Source organism: Watersipora subatra, chromosome 3, assembly GCF_963576615.1.
Source record: "Watersipora subatra chromosome 3, tzWatSuba1.1, whole genome shotgun sequence".
Lineage (NCBI taxonomy): Eukaryota > Metazoa > Bryozoa > Gymnolaemata > Cheilostomatida > Watersiporidae > Watersipora > Watersipora subatra.
Window position 1 is genome coordinate 8,278,374 of NC_088710.1, and position 25,754 is coordinate 8,304,127.

The 25,754-nt window shown below is 34.8% G+C and overlaps 1 protein-coding gene across 1 annotated transcript; it reads left to right on the forward strand.

Annotated features, from left to right (window-relative positions):
* The first annotated feature begins 89 nt into the window (after positions 1-89).
* Positions 90-25,367, forward strand: LOC137391292 (uncharacterized protein C12orf56-like). The gene is made up of 14 exons (XM_068077718.1): positions 90-353; positions 883-972; positions 1,405-1,625; positions 4,209-4,274; positions 9,249-9,306; positions 9,554-9,661; positions 15,419-15,492; positions 17,165-17,188; positions 18,386-18,527; positions 21,355-21,467; positions 23,248-23,479; positions 24,110-24,262; positions 24,570-24,703; positions 25,108-25,367. Exons 1-14 carry the CDS (start codon positions 105-107, stop codon positions 25,253-25,255), a joined length of 1,812 nt encoding a protein of 603 aa, XP_067933819.1. The 5' UTR covers positions 90-104; the 3' UTR covers positions 25,256-25,367.
* The last annotated feature ends 387 nt before the right edge of the window (positions 25,368-25,754 follow it).

Sequence of the window (25,754 nt, forward strand, 5' to 3'; positions counted from 1 at the left end):
CGCCAAATTACAATGCATTTTTATTTTTCATGACTGTCGCACATATTGACGATGAAGTTTCAATCACTTGAAGATATAGTTATGTTTGATAAGCAATTTATCTAATGGCTCGATTTGAAAGTGACAGCTTCACAAAAAAGAGTAGCAAGTTCGAAAACTTTTTGAAGAAAAACCTGGATGAACACTCATACGACCGTATCCGAGTATATGAAGCTTGCATTGTTTGTTCAAACAAGGAGCAAAAAGCATTTAAATATGTTGTATTGAGTGATGAGTGCCTTTATCTTACGGAAAATCCTCCTAAAACCATAAATGTTGCTGTCAAGCTGGAAGATATATTTGATATCAAGCTGGTAAGGAGTTACTTTTTTATGCTGTTGTAATTTAGTGCATTGCTGTTAACTTTAATCATGTAAACGAGAAACAATTAGTAAAAGTCTGTAAGGATTATTGGCTACATCATTGTATCGTATCTTCAATGTGATACAAAAAATAAATTGTTTGTGTGGTGTTGACTCCAAGTGCTTTTCTATATACTATATAACACGCATATTATTGTTCTACCGTACATTCATTGTAAATGTAGAGCAATTTGTAAATAACAGTGGCTCTGTTACACTTGTGTCATTTAAAATGTTTTTTAATTGTTTGATTTTTTACAAAAGATTATGGTATTGCATTTACAACTATTTCTACTTTTGCATTTTATCTCGTCTTTTCTAGTCATGCAGCCACATCCAAGTATAAAAAGTGAATACTGCATTAATGTATAGAAATTATTCCATTTACAACAAAAAGTATTGCATAAACTAAGCTTGCATTTCAAAGCAGAATGCTGCCATTTCTTCTTTCCTCTTTTGCATCTGCCTTTTTATCATTTAGATTGATGACCTTCCAGATTTCCTCTCAGGACAGGAGCAGAAGAACACAACCCATATTGAAATTAGCTACTGGGAAGAAGTTGTAGAAAAGGTGCGACAGAGTAAAATCAAATTGGAAGCATATATAAAATTTCTAGCAATAAAAACTGAAGACTTTAAATGTTTGTAAATTTCTGTTGTTAATACACCTATATGAAACTTTTTTATATCATTTTTAGTGACCATGAAAATAGCTGAATTTAAACTGCGTAAATATTTTTAAATGGGTTTTTGCAAATTTCCATTTTAGGACATGGCAAATGTGATAAGTTCTTCTGCTAGCTATTTAAAAAAAAATTGCTTTTCTTTACAAAAAAGTATGACAAATTTCATGATGAGCACAAAATTTTAAATGACTAAACATCTGTTTACATTTACTGCATCTGGATTATCTTGTGTCAAAGATTAGCCTTGATATTTTGCCACAACATTTTTTTCTCATAGCTTACACTTTTATCTATTATTGTTTATTATTATTTGTCAGGTTAAAAGTTCCTCTCGGCCATCTTCACAAAGCTCTAACCGAGCTGAAGACGGCACGACTACAGATCACAACAAATCTACGACAATAGAGGAGAAGTTCTTGTCGGGAGAATACAAGCTCAGCAGCGATGAGGAGAGAGACAGCCTCTCTGGCTCTATATCTAAGTCAATGCCTGGGAGCTCACTCAAGTCAATGCTCAAGTCATCTCACTCTGCTGAGAGGTAATACTAGGTCGTCAAGTGCAGGTTGTTGCTAGTTCGGCCAATTTTAGCTTTGTTATTCATCACGTCTTATGATACAACGATCCGACTGTGACACAATTTTTTAGTTTTTCAAGGGTTGACTTGCAACAAAATTCACATTACAGTTATTTGGTATCAAAAAGTTCATCATGTTTTACTCTGCTGTGTTGTAGGTGCAAAAAATGTGGAAATGTGATTACAAGCTCTTTAAAGCTAAAAAACGAACAGTTAATCGCCGCCATCACGAAACCGCTGTAGATTGGAATCAGTTTGTTTCTCCGATGTAGTCAATCCATTTGGTTACTGTTTTGACACGTGATGTTCTCATGTAAATTGAAAGGCCAATAAAAGGCTCAATATAAAACTTCCCGTAGATCTAGTTTATGACAAACACTTTGGGTTTTACTGAAGAGCCTGTATCAAATGTAGATGCTCGCTACTTTACAGTTTTGTTTCGGCTTGGTCTAATCGTCTAGTCGTAATCTGATCATGTGACCCATACTTCCTGCCAAACAGCGCGAATAATTTCTGCAGCTTTTTTGATTATCACAGGTGACCAATAGGCTCGTCATGTTTGTCAGAGAATGATATGTACTCCTTCGAGCTAAGGTTAAAAATTAAACGAATTTTTACGGTAGGTTATAAGATATCAGTGCTGAAAGTGACAGCATTACAATGATGATGAAATAGACGCGTAAGGCAATAGACATGGTTTTATTGAATGCGTGAAGTACATTTGTGAAAATATTTCGACGAATGAGGTTGCATGAAAGTGTAAACAGAATTTTTTTAATGCTTTAACAATGGCTTCGGACAGCCGGACAGACACGGGTCTTATTATACTAAAGATTAATATCCACATCAATGAATAGAACAGTTATCAGCATCACTAATCAACGAATATACATGTACTATGGTGTGAAGTTTGAGCAATTTTACCAAAATTATTTTTATTTATTTGTAAGTGAAAGTGAAGAAGCTAGGAAAAATTAAAAGGAAAGCATGAAAATAACATAAAAATTGGAAGCTAAGCTAGGTTAAACTTGACCTAGTTAAGGTGTGTGAGTAAATGGCATATCTCTATCTCTAACCTATGCGTTGCGTTCTAAAGCCAGTTACCTAAAATCCATTTACATAGATTATTACGTTATTGCGTTATTAGTTTTTACATATAATTTAGTTTCTTACATAACTTTATCTAATGCTTTTTATTGTTATACATAATTACCTATTCTATTTATTAAGGAGTTACTGTTATCGGAACAAATTAAGCGAACCATAATAGTGTGTTCATATAGGAGTATTTGCTTCAACATACGATCGACAATTTTGAGACGCGAAGCAGATGATAAGATTAATTAATTTTGTATGTAAAGTTTACTGTACTATGACAGCATAACTACAGCAAAAGACCAAAAACAGCGCAATCAGGAATATTAATGCTAGAGCGCTAACCAGAGATATAACTGTTTATATCCGCAACTCATCTGTTACGATTTTCAAATATGAACTCTTCCAAACTTGTTTTATAAGTCATTCGCTACAATTCTTTACATATTCTGCCATATTTACATTTTGACTTTATTGGCCGCAAAACAAGTATGACATTTTTTATATAAAAATAAACAATCAATAACGAAAAACATTGATTACTTTTCACTTCAGTTGAATAAGAGCCAGGAGCCAGGCTTATATAATAGCAATTGTGCTGAGTGCTTGTTTGCTGCTCAGATAAGAACTAATGTAAACGCACTACTAAGATGGATTTTAACATAGGAAGCACGACTCTCGTTTCTTGTAAAAGCGTGAGATAATTTGGTACACATAAAATAGACTGTGTACCCCACTTCGTCAACCCACATTATAAAACAGACTTATGTAAAAAAAGCTTTTTCTTCCCGTACTCATAATTTCATTTACTTGTTTTTCGTCTCATGGTATAATTTACTTTCAATGACATTGATCAATGATAAATACATTCGTATCTGTTTATTATTACTCTGAATGCATTGTTATTGTTTTTAAAAAAAGTTTAATATTCTAATTTGTTTGCAGTATGTTGCATTTTCTAAGCCATATCTTTTTTACGAGAAAGTCATGCGTGATGTGACTCCCTTAAAATGGCCCGGTTATCTAAATGAGTTGCTGAATGTTTGTTTTCTGATATCATAGCCAAACACGTTTTACATATTTCAACTTGTCAATATTGGTGCTGCCATTCATATTTGTCAAGCTTATCTCCTCATATCACCACACGAATGCTGCCAGATATTCTGTGAGTTACAATCATGTTGTCCCACATAACACTGATGTAAGAGCGGTTAACGCTTTTCAGGGATCTATTCAAGTCAGTTTCAGATCTTCGCTATATATACTGTAAAACCTCTATTCAGACACTCTGGCGCTCTATTTTTTAACTTTTTTATAGTGGCGGTCCAATAGAGGCTGGTGTTCAAATGGGGGTTTTACGGTATATTACTTTGTTGGCAATAATTCCATTTCAAACAAAAATTGTTTTCAAATTATGCCATACAACAATCATCAACAACTCACCTTTTGCAGCATTGGTCTCAAGTCATCTCTGAAAAAAGTCACCATACAAGATCAGTCAAGAGTCTCATCGACCAGGTATAACACACTTCATGGCTGCTGCCGAGCAGCAATAGTACTTTATATTTATATATTCAATGATTGATCTTTCATATATGAATACTATAAAAATATTCCATACGTTTATATTTAATAACTTATCTCCATATGCATGCACTCTGACTATGTGTATGCTTAGCATGTATGCGCGTATGTACTATATGTAGATATAGCAATTTACAAACCTGTATGCATATATTAGTTATTTGGTCAGCTCTTATCTGGTGACATACTTGTCTATTGCTGCCTGTACATGTGAACTTATTGTAGAGGTCTGCCATCTCCTCCAGGAACAGGTGACTCCGATGATTCCAAGCATAGCCATAGTCCCCGGACTCTGCAGAGGTAGGCTAATTTTTCAGTTGTAAGTTTTTTAGTCCAATGGAAAGAATACATCACATTTGTTATGGAGTTGAGACAGTCATTAAACTAGGCAATCAAGCTGTAATTGTCAGGCTTTCTGGAGAGAATCAACGCATTTCTATAGTCATAAAGTTGTAGCATTTTTTCCCCCAGGAGTCACAGTGCAATAAGTAGCACACTATTTTATATCACAAGGTAACTCACACATGCTCATTGGTACACAAGCTAAATATGTTTTATGGTTGACTTTTTGTTCATATTATTTGCTGCAGTTAAGTGTTGCTATCAAACCATTGCTACTGCTCATTGTGATACAAGTATTAAACGGAGCACTTCCCTTCACTATTTTATTGGCATCAGTTTTATATATTTCTTTGTAAGCGTTTTTTTGTAAAGGTTTCGAATCTGTATTTGTTAGGATTTTTAAGGAGCACTTGCAGTACACCTGAAGTCAATCAGCGTATATCTAGATTATGGAAGTTTTATAGTAAACCAGTAGTGAGACTGGTGATGCGGAGGACTTATTTCATTATTAATCAGACAGCTGCTGTTTAACAGGAGCTATCTGTTGCTATCTGTAGCTATCTGTTCGCAACAGCTGTTTAACAGGCTGGTTATCAGAAACCTGATGGAGTTTTTGTAATCCAATATTTATAGTGACCTGGTGAAGGGCATGAAACATATGCCTCTAAAGTTTAGATGAAATCAGCCAAAAATGTGAAAATGCAGAGCGTTTACGCAGACTAACAGACAGACTAACGGACGGACTAACAGACAGACTAACGGACGGACTAACAGACAGACTAGCATACGAACTAACAGACAGACTAACAGACGGACGGACTAACAGACAAACAGATAGACTAACAGACAGACTAACAGACAAACTAATAGACAGACTAACGGATGGACTAACAGACGGACTAACAGACGGACTAACAGACAAACTAGCAGACAGACTAACATACGGACTAACAGACAGACTAACGGACTAACAGACAGACTAACATACAGACTAACAGACAGACTAACATACAGACTAACGGACAGACTAACAGACAGACGAACGGACTAACGAACGGACTAACAGACAAACACAATGACAAAATGGGATTCATTAATACAGATGCGGCTGTATCTGAATATAATGCACTATATGATTTATATAATATAATAAAAGTATTTGTTTATTTTTTAGAATAATTTTTTGTATGATAACTAAAGAAAACAACAGCACATTCCAAGTAGTTAAATACATGACTTTCTAAATTATGAGGTTTTTAAGCAGAAACTCTTAAGAGTGTCAACTGCATGCTTATTGGTCAACTGTAACATACTTCCATGTTTATTGGTCAACTGTAACATGCTTCCATGTTTATTGGTCAACTGTAACATGCTTCCATGTTTATTGGTCAACTGTAACATGTTTCCATGTTTATTGGTCAACTGTAACATGCTTCCATGTTTATTGGTCAACTGTAACATGCTTCCATGTTTATTGGTCAACTGTAACATGCTTCCATGTTTATTGGTCAACTGTAACATACTTCCATGTTTATTGGTCAACTGTAACATACTTCCATGTTTATTGGTCAACTGTAACATGCTTCCATGTTTATTGGTCAACTGTAACATGCTTCCATGTTTATTGGTCAACTGTAACATGCTTCTATGTTTATTGGTCAACTGTAACATGCTTCCATGTTTATTGGTCAACCGTAACATCCTTCCATGTTTATTGGTCAACCGTAACATGCTTCCATGTTTATTGGTCAACTGTAACATACTTCCATGTTTATTGGTCAACTGTAACATGGTTCCATGTTTAATGGTCAATCGTAACATGCTTCCATGTTTATTGGTCAACCGTAACATGCTTTCATGTTGCTATGTTTACAATTAGTTCACGGAATGTTAAATGATTGCCGACTACTAGGTGCTTGTTTACACTTGTTTGCAGCAACACTCCATCACCTTATCACTTTCAAAAGCTTATTAGAGCTCAATGTCGATTGTTTCATATCATTTTACGTCAGAGCGAGTCTGATTAGTTCAAACACTTCATTGAACAGCTTATAAAAATTTCATGTCAAAAGAAATATCTGAACCATAGATCCTTTTCATACGGCTGCTCCTATTTGTGTTTGCTTATTTATCATCGTAAAGTAACCCAGCCATCCTGTGCCCTTGAGAGTAATTTTTATTTTCTCAAACTGATTTGAGGTAATCTATAGAGGTTTATAATACTCATATGGCCTTAAACTTCAAAAGAAGCTTTCTAACGGTACAGTTGTTCTTTAGTTCATTATGCTGGTGTATAATTTATGAGCGAGCCTCTTTTTAACTGTTTGCTTGCGCAGGTTTTATTATATGATGTTGTGTTGATGTCTTTCACAAAATTGTCTGTTAAAAACAGCTTAATTTACGAATACACAAACTCTGGCCATTCCATGCGCTACATCAGATACGAAGCACAAACTCCATCAGAATATTTTGGCAAAATTCATTTTTATAACCATTTTATGACTGCGTTTTAGCTAATATGAGGATGCCAGATGTAGCTTTCTTGTAAAACTTAAAGCTTATTTTGCTAATAATAAAATAATTGCACTATTTCGTTATTAACAAAATATTTTGTGCTTTATATAAGTTTTTAGTCAAAGGAAAGGTGAAGGAACATGAGACCCTTATATTTACTTCATATACAGAAACAGACTGCCGTACCCTTAAATGTATAGCAGTCTGTTTCTGTGCAATAAACCAGGAAGATTAAAATTCAACAATACTTTCAGTGAACTTCCTAAAAATTTAAAAATTTTCAAGTTTTTCTTATAAGTTTAAAAATTTTTAAAAACACAAGCTAAAATTATCAAATTTTCTATTTGGATACGATAGGTAAGTTTATTTTGAATTGTGTCCAAAACAGTAGCACATAAAACTACATGTCTTCTACTTGTCAGAAGTATCATAGAATGATGATTGCAATGATGTGCCCCTCGACATGTTCATCAGCATCTATATACTTTAGCCAGGCTGTTTAAAGCCATTAAACACTTTACTAGAGTCATCTAAAACTGATGTTAACCATAGTACAGGCCATCCTTGTATCCCATCTAGTACTCTACGAAAACCTAGCAATGGCATGGCTCTACGGTCAAGGCTGCCTGTCAATATATAAGGCTCACAAAATACCCTTGCACAGGCTGAAAGTAATGTGGGATTGTTAAACACTCGACCCTCGAGCAAACACAATGCATAATACAGTCTCTGCGGTTGTTCAGTAAACATCGTCACAACATTGTTCTTCCTAATCGATTTCTATTAAGAATTCAAAAACCTGCACACATACCTCAAATATCCGATTGATACACAATGCACTTAACTAGTCTATTTAAATTATTGCGGGCGGGCTCATGTTACAGCAAGCAAACAACATTTGATTGCGTATAGCTAGTGGGTTATGGAATAGTACAATAGATTATACTGGGCGTATTTGCTCAGCAGATGGTTTTGTGTTAGCAGAAGGATTTGTTGCTCAAAATAGAAGCGAGTGGCAGTGTCAAATCAAGCCGAGTGCTTGAAACTTTTCAATTTTTCAAATCTCTTTGTCTCGATCACGTCTTACTTCAATTCCTGGTAACTTGTAAATATCACCTTTCTATTAATCTTAGCTTTTTAGTTGTTACTTGTTGTTGGCGACTAGCTGTGTTTTGATTAGAATGACTCCATATTCTACATGTACATCACAACACCTGCCGTGGTCTGTCACTTACAGCGTAGTTAAAGACACCGCTGCTTTAACGAACGTGATTCTATCATGGTTAACTCGTATGCTATATATTTTCATCGGTCCCAGACAATTGGTCTAACACCGGTTGGTCCAACTCCAATTGGTCCAAAGTTGTGTCGTCTAAAACCAACTCGTCCAATAGATTGATCGGTTCACAGCGTGATTGGTCTAAAACCAACTCTTTTTACCTCTGGCCTACTTACTGAGGATTAGAGCAGATTTGGCTAGGGCATTTGAAGGCCACTCTCCTGACATGGAATGTCTTTGCTTTTATGGTTTTTTTCTGACTCAAGATGTGTATGGTGTACAAATAAGTTTTGCCTTTGATCAGATTTTATGGTAAGGGAAGAGTTTCTGATGAGGCGCTGCAACTGCAGCTTTGCAACTCATGTAAAAGACTAACCTATGCTGCCAGGTGTACAACTTTAAAATCGTTTATAAGAAACTGTTTTTATGTATTTGATAGTTTTAATTTATGGCCTAGACTGTTGACGGTCTATTGCAAGTGTTCGCATCAAAAGTTCTCATTGTCAAATACATATAAAAGAGTTTCTTATAGATTATAAATACCTACGTCATCACATGTTCCGGCTCTTTCTGCTTGATCATTTCGTAATAGTAGTGTCAATATAACATAATCAATGTATTTGGTTTTTCTTAGGCATAAAAACAAGTGATATAATAGCCATTGTTCTCTTGCTTCATCGAGATACAGACAGAAAATGCTCACAGATTTTGACTTTTTGGTTAAGGTTTTTCATAAACATATGAATCAACTTGAGTCGTTATTCCTTTTACAGTAGTAAAGTGGAGACTCAAACAAGCTCTGACAACCTTGCTGTGCCATCAGTTCAGCAGGTACAAAGTTCTAATTTATTGTGTTAGTAGGTGCCAGCGAATTGAACACCACTTTTTGGCATATTAGTTAACCTTTGCTGTGTTAGTTAACGCAATTAATAACAGCAGCTGCCATCTTTAATGTGATGTAAAGAGTGGTTCACCTTCATGTACTGTAGCTTCATATGAATCTCTCTTGTGCTTTTATTTGTTAAACCAATGAGAGTCTGGATGATAAATAATCATTTTTAAATTTGGTTCGCTACAGTTAGCTGACAACAAGGTTAAAAAAGGGAGAAAGCTTCATCTTTATATGCTGGTGACAGACTCCAAAATGCTGCTTCTCATCAGAAGTGCTGTCAATAACCATCTGATTGTAAGTAAACAGATACGCATTATGTGTAGTTGTCTTCCCTTTCTCATTTTATCTTTAAAGAGTGGGGAGAGTGAAAAAGAGAGTGTGTGTATATTATTTACACATTTATTATTACCCATTTTACACATTCGGTTATTTATTTTGTTAGATCGCAGGCTAAGGATAGATTAGAAAATGTGTGAACATTGGGACGGTTTCACTAGAGTCTGACAGAAAGTCCACTAGCAGTAAATTTGGGTATATTCAGTATTGTGTTTTTATACTTCTGGTTGTCAGTTTGTTGTGACAGGAGTGATAATTGCAGTTGTTATATTTTTAAATTTAAATTTCATCAGAGAAATTTAATTTAGTTCACATCAGAAACCAAGTTTTTCTACAATAATAAAGACAGCTCAAACTTAGAAAATATAATTATTAAATTAAAATTAATAGCCAAAATTAAATCATTTTTTGGCTAACTTAATTACTTCCTTTGAACAAAAGACAAGAATTTAAACATAAACTATGCCTTTCTTCCAGTTATGCATAAGCATCATTGGCAATCAATCTTCAACGGTGTTGCCGAACGGTCATCTTACATATCGTATTTCAAGCACCTGCTTTTCTTGCCAATGCACTTGTCAGCTCTCGTTGAACTTCTTATCAATCAATAACCAATAATCTTATTGATCGCCATGCCAGGCATTGCAGAGACTAATGAAGCTCAAGCATCATGCGCTGTCACTTGAGTGGTAGCATTCATTATACCCAACTGGTCACTGCTGGTTATTTAACATATCTATGGTGACATTCACCTTTAGAGTGCTTTTCATCTTTTGATATAGATGGACAGAGTGCCATGCATTCGCATAACGTTTGTTTTTAAATAGCGTTCGCTCCTTTGATAGTTTGCATTTTCATATTTATAGGTTTTCTTAAATCTCAATGGCATGGTTTAAAGAATTTCTTACTCGATGCAACAAATACAGACATAGTCTGTAGATACAGTCATAGTCTGTAGATACAGTCATAGTCTGTAGATACAATCATAGTCTGTAGATACAGACATAGTCTGTAGATACAGTCATAGTCTGTAGATACAGTCATAGTCTGTAGATACAGTCATAGTCTGTAGATACAATCATAATCTGTAGATACAGTCATAGTCTGTAAATACAGTCATGGTCTGTAGATACAGTCATAGTCTGTAGATACAGTCATAGTGTGTAGATACAATCATAGTCTGTAGATACAGTCATAGTCTGTAGATACAGACATAGTCTGTAGATACAGACATAGTCTGTAGATACAGTCATAATCTGTAGATACAGTCATAGTCTGTAGATACAGTCATGGTCTGTAGATACAGTCATAATCTATAGATACAGTCATAGTCTGTAGATACAGACATAATCTGTAGATACAGTCATAGTCTGTAGATACAGTCATAATCTGTAGATACAGTCATAGTGTGTAGATACAGTCATAGTGTGTAGATACAGTCATAGTGTGTAGATACAGTCATAGTCTGTAGATACAGTCATAGTCTGTAGATACAGTCATAATCTGTAGATACAGTCATAGTCTGTAGATACAGTCATAATCTGTAGATACAGTCATAGTGTGTAGATACAGTCATAGTCTGTAGATACAGTCATAGTCTGTAGATACAGTCATAGTCTGTAGATACAGTCATAATCTGTAGATACAGTCATAGTGTGTAGATACAGTCATAGTGTGTAGATACAGTCATAGTGTGTAGATACAGTCATAATCTATAGATACAGTCATAGTCTGTAGATACAGACATAATCTGTAGATACAGTCATAGTCTGTAGATACAGTCATAATCTGTAGATACAGTCATAGTGTGTAGATACAGTCATAGTCTGTAGATACAGTCATAGTCTGTAGATACAGTCATAGTCTGTAGATACAGTCATAGTCTGTAGATACAGTCATAGTCTGTAGATACAGTCATAGTGTGTAGATACAGTCATAGTGTGTAGATACAGTCATAGTGTGTAGATACAGTCATAATCTATAGATACAGTCATAGTCTGTAGATACAGACATAATCTGTAGATACAGTCATAGTCTGTAGATACAGTCATAATCTGTAGATACAGTCATAGTGTGTAGATACAGTCATAGTCTGTAGATACAGTCATAGTGTGTAGATACAGTCATAGTCTGTAGATACAGTCATAGTCTGTAGATACAGTCATAGTCTGTAGATACAGTCATAGTCTGTAGATACAGTCATAATCTGTATAATATTTGATGCATCTAAAAATGATAGCGCATGAGATAATGGATGTCAATGAGAATAGACACAGAAAAAACTATATAACTATGTAGGTGTACAAGTCTTAAAGAAAAGATGGAGAGAACGAAAGAGCGAGGAGTGAAGAAAATGGGGAAAGGAGCATGGAGAGAGGGGCGGAGGGAAGTGGGGCGTGGGGAAAGTGGAGAAAGGGGCAGAGGGGGAGGGGCATGGAGAGAGTAAGGAGAGGGAAAGAGAGAGAGAATGTGGATATTATTTACACACAGAACGCATTGGCTAAGGAATAGCTTAGAGAATGTGTGAAATGTGTGATGGTTTCATGAGGGTGTATAGACTATAGATACGGCATCCAGTGCAGGTAAATTTCAGTTTTATATTTTTGGGTGTCAGTTTATTGTGACAAGATTGATGATTACCAGCTGTTATGTTTTTAAATTCAAATCTCATTAGAGGATGTAATTTAACTCCCAACAGAAACTCAGTTTTTCTACAATGATAAAGTCAGCTCAAAATTAGAAAATAGGATTGTTAAAATTTTTTTTAACGTATTCTAATTTGACTTCAAAATTTATAAATGAAATAATTTTGTATGAATGTCAAGGACAAATAGTTTGCTGGCCCGTTTTAAGTGTGCACTGTAAATTTTTAGCATTTTTCACCTTTAATTTCATCCTTAATCTTTATCAAGGTGTGATGGCAAGCGCTAGCAGGTGTGATATGGCATTCATCAAGGTGTGATGGCAAGTGCTAGCAGGTGCGATATGGTATTCTCATTTGTCACTTCATTGTACCTGGTTGTGACTGATCAATCACACTGATGCAGATTTTTGTCATAGCTCCTCAACGTCATGAAAGACGCTAGCATCTGTTTGATATGAGTTTCCCAGAATTACGAGACATGCTGAAAATAGAGCTTTTTAGCTAGACTGTAAAAGACAGCTACATTCAAACCTGTGTGCTTTTGGCTGTTGAACACAAAGTTTCAGCCACCCTGGTGGTTGAATGCTGGAGAGATTTAAGGCTGCAGCTTTCCCCTCTGGTTACTGACGGTCCTAGTTTAATTAACCCAATCGTGAGATTAGATAGATAGAAACTTCTAAATTCTCAGCCATAACACTTCAGAGATTTCTAGTTGATATAGGGTTTATAGTGACTGGCAGATAACTGCAGCTAATTGGCTAATTTTCATTAGATGTCCACTAAAATCTTTTAGATATTTCTTTTAAACTTCCATGACTATCTGGCTATTTTGTTCTCCCCGTAATGTAGGGTATATTAGGCATTACGCTTCTCGCTATTGAAAATTTCTTTTCTCCTCGAGCTGCCATTATTGTCAAGGTTTTTCAAGTATGCTGCTGCCACCACTCTGTTTATTTTATAATGACAACTTCTATAGCTCCTTATTCTTTTGTGGTATTCTATATTATATATACTAGAAATTTCACTGTCATACAGCCCACGACCAAAGTGATATTGGAAAAAAGGTACTGATGGTTGAGAAATGCAATATTAGCAGTCAAATGGCACTGCAGTGCAATAGGATAACTGCAATGGTAGCTGTAATGTACTGGGTGTGGGTGTTATTATATACAACAAATAGCAATAATGAAAGGAAAAGATTATATGTTTATATATCTCCCGTTGCAGTAGGAGAAATGCAATATTGGCCAATATTAGAAGTAAAATGCACTGATATTATTAGAATAACCAATATTATTAACATAGTAATAATACAAAACCAATGCACAATTTTGTTTACATTTCAAAACGTCATAGCTCACAATATCAAAAAGTTGTGATATTTATATTGATTTTTAGAAACTCTGTACTACGTAGTCATTGTTCTATAGTCATCCAAACTTATAATTAGTTATTGTAATAATCTCATCAGAACTGTTAGAAAAAATATCATCGTCATTTTCTTTACTTACTGCGTTGGACATCAGTTAGATTACCAAAGTACTCCAAATTGTCTAAAATGTCAGTTACTTTTATATCGGCAAAAATGAAACGACTTCAGTACTCCTAACTTAATTACAGAAACCTTCGGCAATTCGACAATGCTATAGACTGGTGAAACGTGCACGTTATTTTTTTCATGAAATGCGCACGACTTAATCGTTCTATTCTCTGTCGCTCGGCGTTTTAATTTCCGGTCTTAACTTTGATAAAAGTGAGGCTTGGCAAGTTTTAATAACGATTTTCGGCCAAATAAATCTGTCTATTTATGTATAATCCGATCAGATGGGTTAGTTTTAGGAATTTGCGGTAACCTTTCAAAGGCTTGGTAACATATTTAAATAGGTTTATATGCGTTTTGTATCATTATTATACTTAAACGACTTTACTGAAAAATAGTTAAATTTGTTGACAGGATTTCGTTACAAGGGTTTGGTGACGGCCGTTAACGGATAATTTTTCGTGAGTTGTGTGCACATGTGCATTTATCATAAATCTCCCAAACCAATCGCTTTGCTCGTGTTTGGTCGTGGGATTATATTATTTTTAGTCGCGAGCACTTTGAATATCAGTTTTAATTGGTCAAAGGTGTAACGTCGCTAAATATTAGCCTCAGTGTTTGTGGTAAATCAGATGTGCTACACCTTGGTTACAACATCTCTACTTTTTTGGTTAGGAATCTCTAGCTAAGTTGTTCTCTGTATATTATATGCTTTATTAGAAATTGTTCTCTCGTCGAGTTGCCACTATCGACTAAACATCTCAACTACGCTGCCATCACTCTACTCCTATTAGTTATTCCTTACTCTCTGCTTCTATTCTATATAGTCAACAGTTAGAAATATAGCTTGTTAATCAACTCTATACCCCAGTATTCCCTTACAAGCTGTTTTATTTCTCTGAAAGCATGGGCACTAAACCTATTACTGTTTCATCAATATTTTTATCTCCAAACAGCCTATTTTATGATTACTAACTTCAACAGATATTGAACTGTTTAGAATTTGTTAAACAGTTACCTACTCACACTTGCTTTGTTAATACAGTTGTGATTTTTACACAAACAGTGCCTTTTGATTCTCTAAACTGTGTACCAGTAATGAGCATTTATGTGTTTTTTAGCAGAGCAACCTTTGTAACTGTTTTTTTAGACAGCTATAGCTTCAGCACTTTTTATATTTAAATACTTCAAAAAGTATAAAAAATTTTGGAATTTGCAGTTCTAAACTACCGTAAAACCTCTAATTGAATGTCACCTCTATTTGACCGCCACTATGAGGGAAGAGTTGAAAAATAGAGTGCCATGGCATTCAATTAGAGCTTTTACGGTAACTACAAAGATAACTCAATTTTGAGTTCTCGGACAAGTCAACGGCAGTCATAGCAAAAGACCTCCAAAATGATTCCTCCTCATCCGGTTCACTTAGAATCGTTTGTATCTGATGTAAGCTAAAGCTAGGATATTATTTCAACTTTATGAAAAGAACAACTCACTGTTTTTCATAATTACCATCGCTGCGTGTCTTTTATAGAGATCAACTCTATCAATAAACACAGAATACGCTGAGGGAACCATTATCTATCCATATAAAGGAAAGCACACTTCGTAAGTCTATGCTATTTTATAATTTACTGATAATTCACTAATAATTGAATTCTATTTGTTATATATATAGCCAGTTTGATATTCCCACAAGACCACTGGTGCCTTACTATATAGCCTGTTTTGACAAACTGTTGTTTTTGCGGAGTTGTCCTCCGTTGAGCGGGTTTAGCAAACAACAGCTTGTCACAAGACGCGCTGCACCTGATGCATCAGCTGCACTGAAACGGAATTTTTTTTTTTCCGTCTATGCGGCTTGGCTGCGATGTTATGTCGGTCACTCCATTGGTAATCAAAACAGATTTCGTGCAAAAATTTATGTAAAAATAAATTAGATTTAAACATTGAACCAGAGATCGGTCTCTGTTGTAAACTTTAGTAAAACTTAAGAATAAATAAATTAAAAATAAAATCAATCAAAACAAATAAAACTGACTGATACAAAAATACAAATAAAACTGACTGAGCGCACAAATAAGAACTTGTTTAGTTGCTGTTGTTGCCTAAGTTCTTAAGTTCTACTAAAGTTTATCGCAGAGACTGGTCTCTGGTTAAACGTTTTTATCTTATTTTTTTCTACATAAATTTTGGCGCGAAATACGTTATGATTACCAGTGGAGCGACCGACATAACACCGCAGCCAAGCCGCATAGACCAAAGAGAACAACTTCTTTTTAGTGCAGCTGTTGCATCGGGTGCAGTGCGTCTTGTGACAAGCTGTTGTTTTGCTTGCCTCACTCAACGGGGGACAACTCCGCAAAAACAACAGTTTGTCAAGACAAGCTACTGACTATAATAGTGGATAGTTCATTTATAAAGCTTGGGTATGTGAAGGACTTTAGCAGTGGGGTAAGTGTGGTGTTGGGAGGCCATTTTTAAACATAGAGGGAATGACATAGAGTGAGGTCTGGTGTGAGATAGCGTAGACAGTAGTCTAAGTTACTGAAAGGGAGGAGCCTATTGGTAAACAGGACTGGGTCATGAGAAGCATTAGTGGTAGGAGTGTCATGGTACCAGAAGCTTGTGATAGGAGGATTGTCTTGGTGGCGGAGCTTTGTAAAAGTAAGTTATTATAGTGGGTGGAGTTTTGTGATGGAAAGTAGTTTTGGTGGGAGGAGCTTTGTTAAGAAGAGTCAGTATGGTAGCAGGAGCTTGTAATAGAAGAATTGTTTTGGTAGGCGGAGCTTTGAAAGATGGATTGTTATGGTAGAAGGGGCTTGGTGGTAAAAAAGTTGTTTTGGTGGGAGGAGCTTATTGACAGGAGGATTATTATGGTAGGAGGAGCTTTGTGAGAGAAGAGTTGTTTGGTGGGTGGAGTTTCGTAAAGAAGGGTTAGTATGGTAGGAAGGGCTTGGTGATAGGAAAGTCGTTTTGGTTGACAGAGGTTTGTAAAGAATTGAAACTCCAAATGAACTTTTTCCACTAATTTTGTCACAGTTTTTTTTGTTCAATATAATAAATTGTTAGCCAATTATTTTCTCCGTTCTAACTACTACTGAAACTACTGGTCACTACGGTTTGTGTTAGAAGATGGTTCCTATTGACTGGCTACTAAGCTCGCTGTGTACTGCTTCAATAGGAATGTATCTGGAAACTTCATATATTCAGGGAGACACAATTCCAAGATACTGTTTATTGCAATGTATTGACACTATTTGTTGCATTTTCGCTACAGGGAACTTGGCGGTAAAATATTTAGGTAACATTTTAAATTTCTATGTTTTCTATATATGGTTTTAAAATATAATTGCTATACATCCACCACCCCATCTAGCTTTGTCATAAGCATGCCTTTAACTGATATCATCTTACGCCAGTTATCATTAACACGCACGCTATATTTTATGTTGGAGTGACTGGCCACTACTTATACCCTTTACTAACGGTCTTTGCATATAAATATTTGATAGTCTGAGAGTTAGTATGGTTCATCACACTCTATAGGATTCTGGTTCTACCTGCCTCGTTTGTCAAGCTCACAGTCTAAAGTCTGTACAATATGAACAGGCATTTGAATATTAATGATACCTATAATCGGTTTTAGTTGTTTTGTTTAAATCCGTTGTTATATGAAGCTTTCAGCGTTTAAACACGTTTATTTATTTTATCGTTTGATGTGGTTATGGTGTCCTTTGCACGCATCTGCCTGCTTTCGTGGTTGGTTTGGTTGTCATTATTTATATTTGTTTTTGGTTTATCGTAATAGGGTGTGGTCCCACACCCAGAATTATGTTTTCAAAACTATTTTAGCATTCCGAAACGGCTTAATGAAATTTGCAACATCAAAGATTAGCAAAAGCCATTCTGCAACATATCTATATGTTGTCTACTAACACTTCATGGACTAGCATTAAATAAAAGGCTGGCTCATTTGCTGAATGCCCTTCTAATTACTGCGGGTGTAAAAAATGATGTTTACCTGCAATCGTGAATGCTAAAAGCCCTTTATTACAAAGCAACCTGATAGGCCCAAAGGTCGTGACACGTTTGATGTGATGCAAGCTGTTATTAGTGACCTTTCTTAAGCTTAAGATAGTCGTACATGTATCTCTCAGAATTCCTAAAGGGTAAAATTATTAATACATTCTTTATGCTACACAGATGTCACAATTTTTTGACTGATTAAAGGCTTGATTTGGAAATTCCCTCAGCAAGCAGCTTGGATTTCCCCATTTCGTTTTTGTTAATAAAATCAAATTGTTTAGTAAATACTGATTTTCATGTTTGATAATTTATAACAATGTTAAAAACATTGAAGATGTTGCGTCGAGTTCAGATTCTGTTTATAAACTATTTATAATCAGTCTTTTAATAATTTTAATAAATTTATAATAGTTTTAGATATTTTAATTTTATAGATTTCATGTTTCATCACTAAGAATTTTCATATTTACAGCGAGAAAATTGACACATTGTTTACTACTCTGACAAAAGATCTCATGCATCCAGATAACTCTATGGAACGAACATTCGCTCTCATGTTAGAACTGAAGACTGCTGCCGAAAAGTACTTTCACTTGAAGAAACTATTTTGGAAGGTAAATCATTAATTGCTGTTCGGTTCAACTTCATGTCACTGCGATTCTGAATAGCTAGGAAATACTTAGAGAAATAAAGGAAGGAAGTTGATAGAGAATGGTAGGGTGTTATCTTTGATTTATTAACAGGTCTCTGGTATGTAGATTAGACTAAGTTTACTAACATACTTGTGTGACACAAGTGACACACTAACTTGTGTGTCTATGTGACACTAGGGGTCAGTAATGCTTTTATCTTCTGATGTTGTGAAAACAAAATGGAAGATAGTAAGATCTTGGAAGATTTTGCGGCTATTGGGTCACTCTCTGAGGAGCAATGGGCAAGTAATAATGCTACATAACCATTAGAGAGCTAGTAGTAATGCTGTAGTCATATATGCATCAGTGGACAGGTAACATAGCCATCCGATCATCAGAGACAGGTAGCATAGTCATCCAATCATCAGAGACAGGTATCATAGTCATCCAATCATCAGAGATAGGTAGCATAGTCATCCAATCATCAGAGGCAGGTAACATAGCCATCCAATCATTAGAGACAGGTAACATAGTCATCCAATCATCTGATGCAGCTACCATAGCCATCCAATCAACAGAGACAGGTAGTGTAGTTATCCAATCATTCGAGATAGGTAGCATAGTCATCTAATCATCAGAGACAGGTAACATAGCCATCCAATCATCAGAGACAGGTAGCATAGTCATCCAATCATCTGATGCAGCTACCATAGCCATCCAATCATCAGAGACAGGTAGCATAGTCATCCAATCATCAGAGACAGGTAGCATAGTCATCCAATCATCAGAGACAGGTAGCATAGTCATCCAATCATCAGAGACAGGTAACATAGTCATCCAATCATCAGAGGCAGGCAGCATAGTCATCCAATCATCAGAGTCAGGTAACATAGTCATCCAATCATCAGAGGCAGGTAGCATAGTCATCCAATCATCAGAGGCAGGTGACATAGTCATCCAATCATCAGAGGCAGGTGACATAGTCATCCAATCAACAGAGACAGGTAGCATAGCCATCCAATCATCAGATGCAGCTAACATAGTCATCCAATCATCAGAGGCAGGCAGCATAGTCATCCAATCAACAGAGACAGGTAGCATAGCCATCCAATCATTAGAGGCTTAGGAGTAGATTGTCAGAAAATGCTCAGAATTAATGAACTTCTGCCCAGAAATTAATAAGCTGCTCAATTATAATAGACACAAATCTCTGTCCATTATTTTTATTCATGTTTCAGCAGTTCATTTCAATGTCTATTCTGTCTTCCAATTTCAGTAACAAAATCTCTATGTCTCTGAATAATAGTTTAATCATGGAGGTCTTTACATGTTTATCAGAAATGTTACGAGATGGTAAATACGGACTATCAAGTGTTCGGTGTTGTCCCAACTGCTTGTTCTTTTACCACACTTTCCTTTTCATATTTCTAATTAATTAGCCCCTTCTGATTGGCTAGTTTTCTGCACTCGAGCATTTCCTAGTACATCCTGTTATCAATGTCGTTGGATGCTACGTTTTCTACAAGTGAATTTTTGCTATCTTTGTATTGATATGTTTTCATAAGTCAGGAATATGTACTTACTAGCTGTGCTACCCGGCGTTGCCCGAGTATTAAAAAAGTTTGGACAGAAGCTTGATTTGTATTTAACAGAAACCACATTTCCCATTCTAACTTTCAAACTCCTTATTATGAGAGAAGTTTTTTGTGTAGTTGAAGTTAAGAGATAAAAACAATTTTAAAAATTTTAAAACTTTGTCAAATAACTGTAACTTTCAAGCTATTAGCTTGGCACATTGCCAATGGAAAATTCCAGTAAGCTGCTAAACTCCTAATGACGGTACTCCATGACGTTGCATCAGCATGGTTGTCCAGCTACAGTTATTCTAATAATAGCTATAGCCGGATTGCAGACAGACATACGGACATACTTTGAGAAATATATATAGATTAAGTAGTAGTAATGATTACCTATTTTGTTAGGATGTGAATTGGAAATCAAGATGTTCTACGAACTACATGTTTTATGAGCCTGTCAGGAATAGCTCGTTATAGCTTTTACTGGCTTGCTGATACTGACTTGCCTCTTATAGGCTTGCTTATTAACAGTTGCATTAGTCTTTAATTTTCTCAATACTCTTTCGATAATTTAAAAAATGCTGACAAGTTTTGCTAAAACTGATATCATTATTTTGTGTGAAACTAGTGTGGATGTAGTTATCAAAATATTTTGTAGGATTTTTTAAAAAGAAACCAAGTGGGCTCATTAAACTTGATTAATCAAAATATTTGTTTGTCAAATTTGTTTGTGCAGAATTTTAAAATAACATTTTTGTATTTTTTTGCATGGGCAGGTAATCTGTGACATTTTAGTAATTGGTTGGAGAAATACCATATTTTGCTATTAGACATCTTCAGATTTCTGTTAAGGAAATATTGCTATAACAACATCACCTCTAGAAGTTTAATTTGAGATTTTCAATGTCTGATGTGAGAAAGCTAAGAACATTTGATAAAACTCCTTGAAGTTACAAAATAGAAATTGAATTATTCTTACTAAGTCTAAGGTGTAAGTCTAGGAGACGTAAGTCTATGAGGTGTAAGTCTTTTGAAGTTATCAATGTTTTGTACAAGCTTTGCACTCATTTAATTTGCCGTCATTATAAATACTTGTAAATATTTTACTATAGACTGCACTATAGAATGATTTTGCATCATTTGATTATAAGATGAGAATTATTTTTAATTAGCCATGTTGCTCTTCATAATGTAGGTCTATAAAGTTGAAAATTATTTGTTTTTTTTTATAGTCTGGAGAGTTGTTTGCCATGATGGTAAGAATACTGAAGAAATACCTTCCTAGGTCACCCATCTCCAACCTCAATAGCGATGCTGGAAGAGCCCGGAGAGCTGATGAGTTTGAGTAAGCGAGCAATTATTTTTGTAGTGTGTTGTCTGCTCATTGCAAATATGTTTGAAAGCAGACAACTCTTATTTTTAACATGATTTGTACATCTACATGTATAATATATGGTTCAGTGTTCCACATAAGTAGGTTACATAAAAATGTATAACAATGCTCGACATTAATAAAAAAATTTACATAAAAGCTCGGCAGTAAAAGAACAATTAATATTTATTAATATTGCATGTTGTTGTCTTGCATCTTAGAATCCCATTTTATAAGCTATTTAAACTATCCTAAAAAAAACCTTTTTTAAGTTGGTTGTGTTGCTGGCTAGATCTTCTCTGATTTGTATCTTCTTCTTTATCAGTTTTTTTAAAGCATTCACGGTTTATCTGACTAGATTAGGCTTCTGTCAACATCATAAGCATTATTTAGAGTCTGCCACACCTTATCAGTTAAGTTATCAGGTACTGACTATGTCGTGTCATCTTTAATATTGCTCGTATTTCTGTTGCAAACTTTATTATTTCATCTCTATTTAGCAAAGCACGTTTAGTGTTATATTATTATTGTTATCAATGTTAATAAAAACTCACAGAAAACTAACAAGTTGATAAAGTAATTTCCTTCAAATTTTTATAGGTCTCCAACCAGAACAGCTAATTCTGAAGATTTTAAATTTTACTGGTTTTTTCACTGTTTCCAAATGTACAGCAAGCTACACTTTTGCACTATCCTTGTTTATGACTTTATGTTTAATTGATCAAATCTTCTTCAGTTTTCTGCACCTAATGTGCTCCGACTATAATATGTATTTTACTTCTTAAAATTTGAGTATTAATTGTTCTGTTTATTTACAGTCAAATCTTGACATACGAAGTAGATCCTTTCCAATATTTTCTTTCTATGTAGAAACTGTCATGTGTCAGAAGTAAATATTCCTATATGAATACACTGTGTTTTATTCAATTGGTTTTAAAGCCCAAAAACAACTACTACTATTTCAAATAATTATCCATACAATTAAAACAAATGTATATTATATTATATAAATATATTATATAAATATGTTATATAGAATATGTAAAAACTAAATTATTAAAGTAATAATATGTTAAAGGTTTTGTAGTTACTTCCCTATACCAGCGTGAATAAAGGTGTAGGCTCAGGCAGAATCTAGGATTGGTGGTAGAGTGATAAAAGTACACATTTTAACTTACGCTAAATTCTACTAGATATGGTTTAAATTAACTTTGTTTAATTACCAAATTAAAATTTGCTTTTCTTTGCTATTTCCATGTTTGACTTCAATATTTTTAATGTTTCACAAAATTTTAAACGTTGCGTGCTGAAAATGATTTTGTAGGTTGAGCCAAAGTTGGTCCAATTTATCATCGTTTTTGTCGAAAGATCTGCACGTTATTACTCTTGCATCGCTTAACACAACTAGGTATATATCATTTAGGCTTTAATATTATTTAAAACGAGTACTCTAGCGATCCGGTGTGCTGGGAGAGATTATCATGTGCGCCAACAAAGCACAGAGAATAAGTATGCGCACAATCATTCCACAACATAGAAAGCGAAGGATTGGTGCAGGCGGTTACTTAGGAAGTCTAATAGTTAGTTGTACTAGTAAGGTGGTAGTCATGAGTTCAAATCTCATATGGTTCAATGTTTTTTGCAACATCCAACCGTGGCTTTAGACAAACACGGTGAAAATTACAGTAAAACTTGCATAATAAATTTCTTGTTCCAAACACCGACGATGTTTAAGTCTTGCATCATTTTTTAGGCTAATCATATTGGTCATACAAACACTCGGTCTCATGTTCCGAGAGACGGAGATATTTCCCTCGCGTCTTCGAGTCCTGAAAGCTGGCTCTGGAAAGCTAGTCTGTGATCTCATAGAGGTTCTCACATGTTTTCCTGATCTGCCTGTTAAATACGTACCTCCAACTACGAAAGCTGCCAAACTTTTGATGCAGACAGAGGCAGACAAGTGGAAATGCTCGGCTGACCATGAGGTGAGTTTCAAATATTCTGAGTTTGTTAAAAGTTAGTAGTTATTAACTAACAAAATTTACATTAATAAAACCACTGTTTTGATTTCAGTGTCAAGTCGGCTTTTAGCTGTGGGAAGTCGTCATATCGCGAAATATCTTTTATCATTTTAGTGATATACAGCATTAAAAAGAAATCCATTATTGTTTAAAAAAGAATATTAAAATGCGCTGTGTTTTCAACTATAAAATTATTTGGTTATTAGATAAATTTGTGCTGTTTTTATTGACGATATATTTTGCTAAAGTATCATACAAAAATTATTGATTACTTATTACAAGAAATTTTTAAATTATCCAATTTTTCATTTTAGGCATCATTGAGAAATTCATAAACAGTTCTTTATGCCATTTTTTATCATAATGTGCTGAATTGTCCAAACAAATATTCTAAAAATCGTTCAGTGAACAATTCAAAACTTTTTCTACCGAAAGTACCATGGTTGCACTTTTCAAGGTATATGTTCAGTTACGATAAAAATAACTACATGTATCTGAATGGTGTGACTGACCATAGGTTTTGCTTTCATGTTATGTTGTACATTATGTGGTACGTTACGTTGTACTTTACATTGTGTGTTATACTGTTTACAGATACATGAGCTGTTTGTGGAGTACACAGGAGCATCTATGTCAGTCCTCTTCGAATTACTAGTCATAGCTCAGCAGTCTAACTGGGGCCGCAGCGAAACGTCCTTTTTCAATGTTTGCTGGCTCATGAACATCTTGGAAGGTCTCAATACCACCGTATGTGTCTACTCTAGTACATCTATGCTCTATAAATAGTCTGCGATATAAAGTTAGGCGCAATTACATATGTAGTCATGTGGCTGTGTTATAAAATGGTTATATGTTAATTCACATAGGGCCTATGGTGTGGATGCTAAAATGCCACAGTAATACTGTAACGAGACTGTGGAATCGTAATGCAGCACTTTGTGGCAAGTCATTTAATACAAGTTGTACAAGTATTTTCACATTTAAGCTATTTGTTGTTTGATTACAGGAAAAGTTTCTTGAGCGCATAATAGGGCAAGCGATGAGGTTTGTACAGCCGTCAAAAAGGGTAGAGTTGTCTCCTCAAGAAGCAATCTTAGTTTTCCAAGAATTCTATATTCAACATGCCATCATGGCATACAGCTCCAAGCTCGCCTCATTCATCAAAAACAATTACACTGAGGAGTTCAAGTATGTTATCATATAAACTAAGACTTATTAGTAACAACCCAAAGTGTGGGAGGGTTTCTACACGTATCAACTTTAGCATAGTTAATTTTAGCTTAGTTAATCTCTACATACTCACAAGGGTAACTCTTAAAGTCACTCACACTGTTAACTAGTAGTATTACTGTTGTCATTACGCATTGTTTGTGTAAGTATTATTTTTCTTTAACAGCCATGTAACTAGAGTAATCTAATATTAAAATGGCGTTTTTGTTTGGAGTTATTATTTCTTGACATTAAAGAGCACAACTCCATATAATCAAGTCTGTTACTTATTGAAGCTACACTATTGTTTGGTTGTATGTAATCTATTCCTATCATTCTAACACTTTATCTGTTCTCATGCTGCTCTTTTTTTTATTTTTCAGGTATTATATTCAAGGGCCAGTTTTAAATGAAAAGCTACCAGAACGATATCCTATATCCGCTCGAACAATTCTACTTATTGAGGAAGTGATGTCACAGGTCTTACAAAAAAAAGCTAGTCTACTTCCAGACAGACGATATATTCATTGAGTCGTTTTTTTTGGCTGGCTGTTGGCATATAGGGACCATAGGCTATTTTAGCAGATATTATTGTTTCGAGATCCGAATAATTGGCTAATAATTTAGTATATTAACATAGCTAAAAGGAGCTCTATTTTAGCAAATTTTTTTCACTGTGGTGTGGAGAAAACTCCTAACTTTTGCCAAAATGTCTTTCGTACTATTTGTGATTAACATTCCATTTACAAATACATTTGAGCAGATATAAACTTCTATCTAGAATCATTTATATTAGTATTTTTTTACATGATTTTTAAATATAAGGTTTGTTTTATTTTTACAATATATATCTCAGATGAATTCCTTTGCTTTTCAGGGTTAAATAGCCTGGAAATACAACTACTGTGTCTCAGTTTTGAAAAAAATTACTGTTTGCCAAAGCAAGTTGAAAATAGTCATATTGGCCATCTCAGGTGACCATCATGTAAATGTGGCTGGAATTTAACATTGAAACCGTAGAGTGTAATGG

Excerpts from the sequence above, each read along its gene's own strand:
- LOC137391292 (XM_068077718.1), top strand. The coding sequence starts at position 105 with ATGGCTCGATTTGAAAGTGACAGCTTCACAAAAAAGAGTAGCAAGTTC. Across the intron at positions 15,493-17,164 it reads TATAAAGGAAAGCACACTTC|GGAACTTGGCGGTAAAATAT; the intron begins GTAAGTCTATGC and ends TTTTCGCTACAG. Across the intron at positions 18,528-21,354 it reads TGAAGAAACTATTTTGGAAG|TCTGGAGAGTTGTTTGCCAT; the intron begins GTAAATCATTAA and ends TTTTTTTTATAG.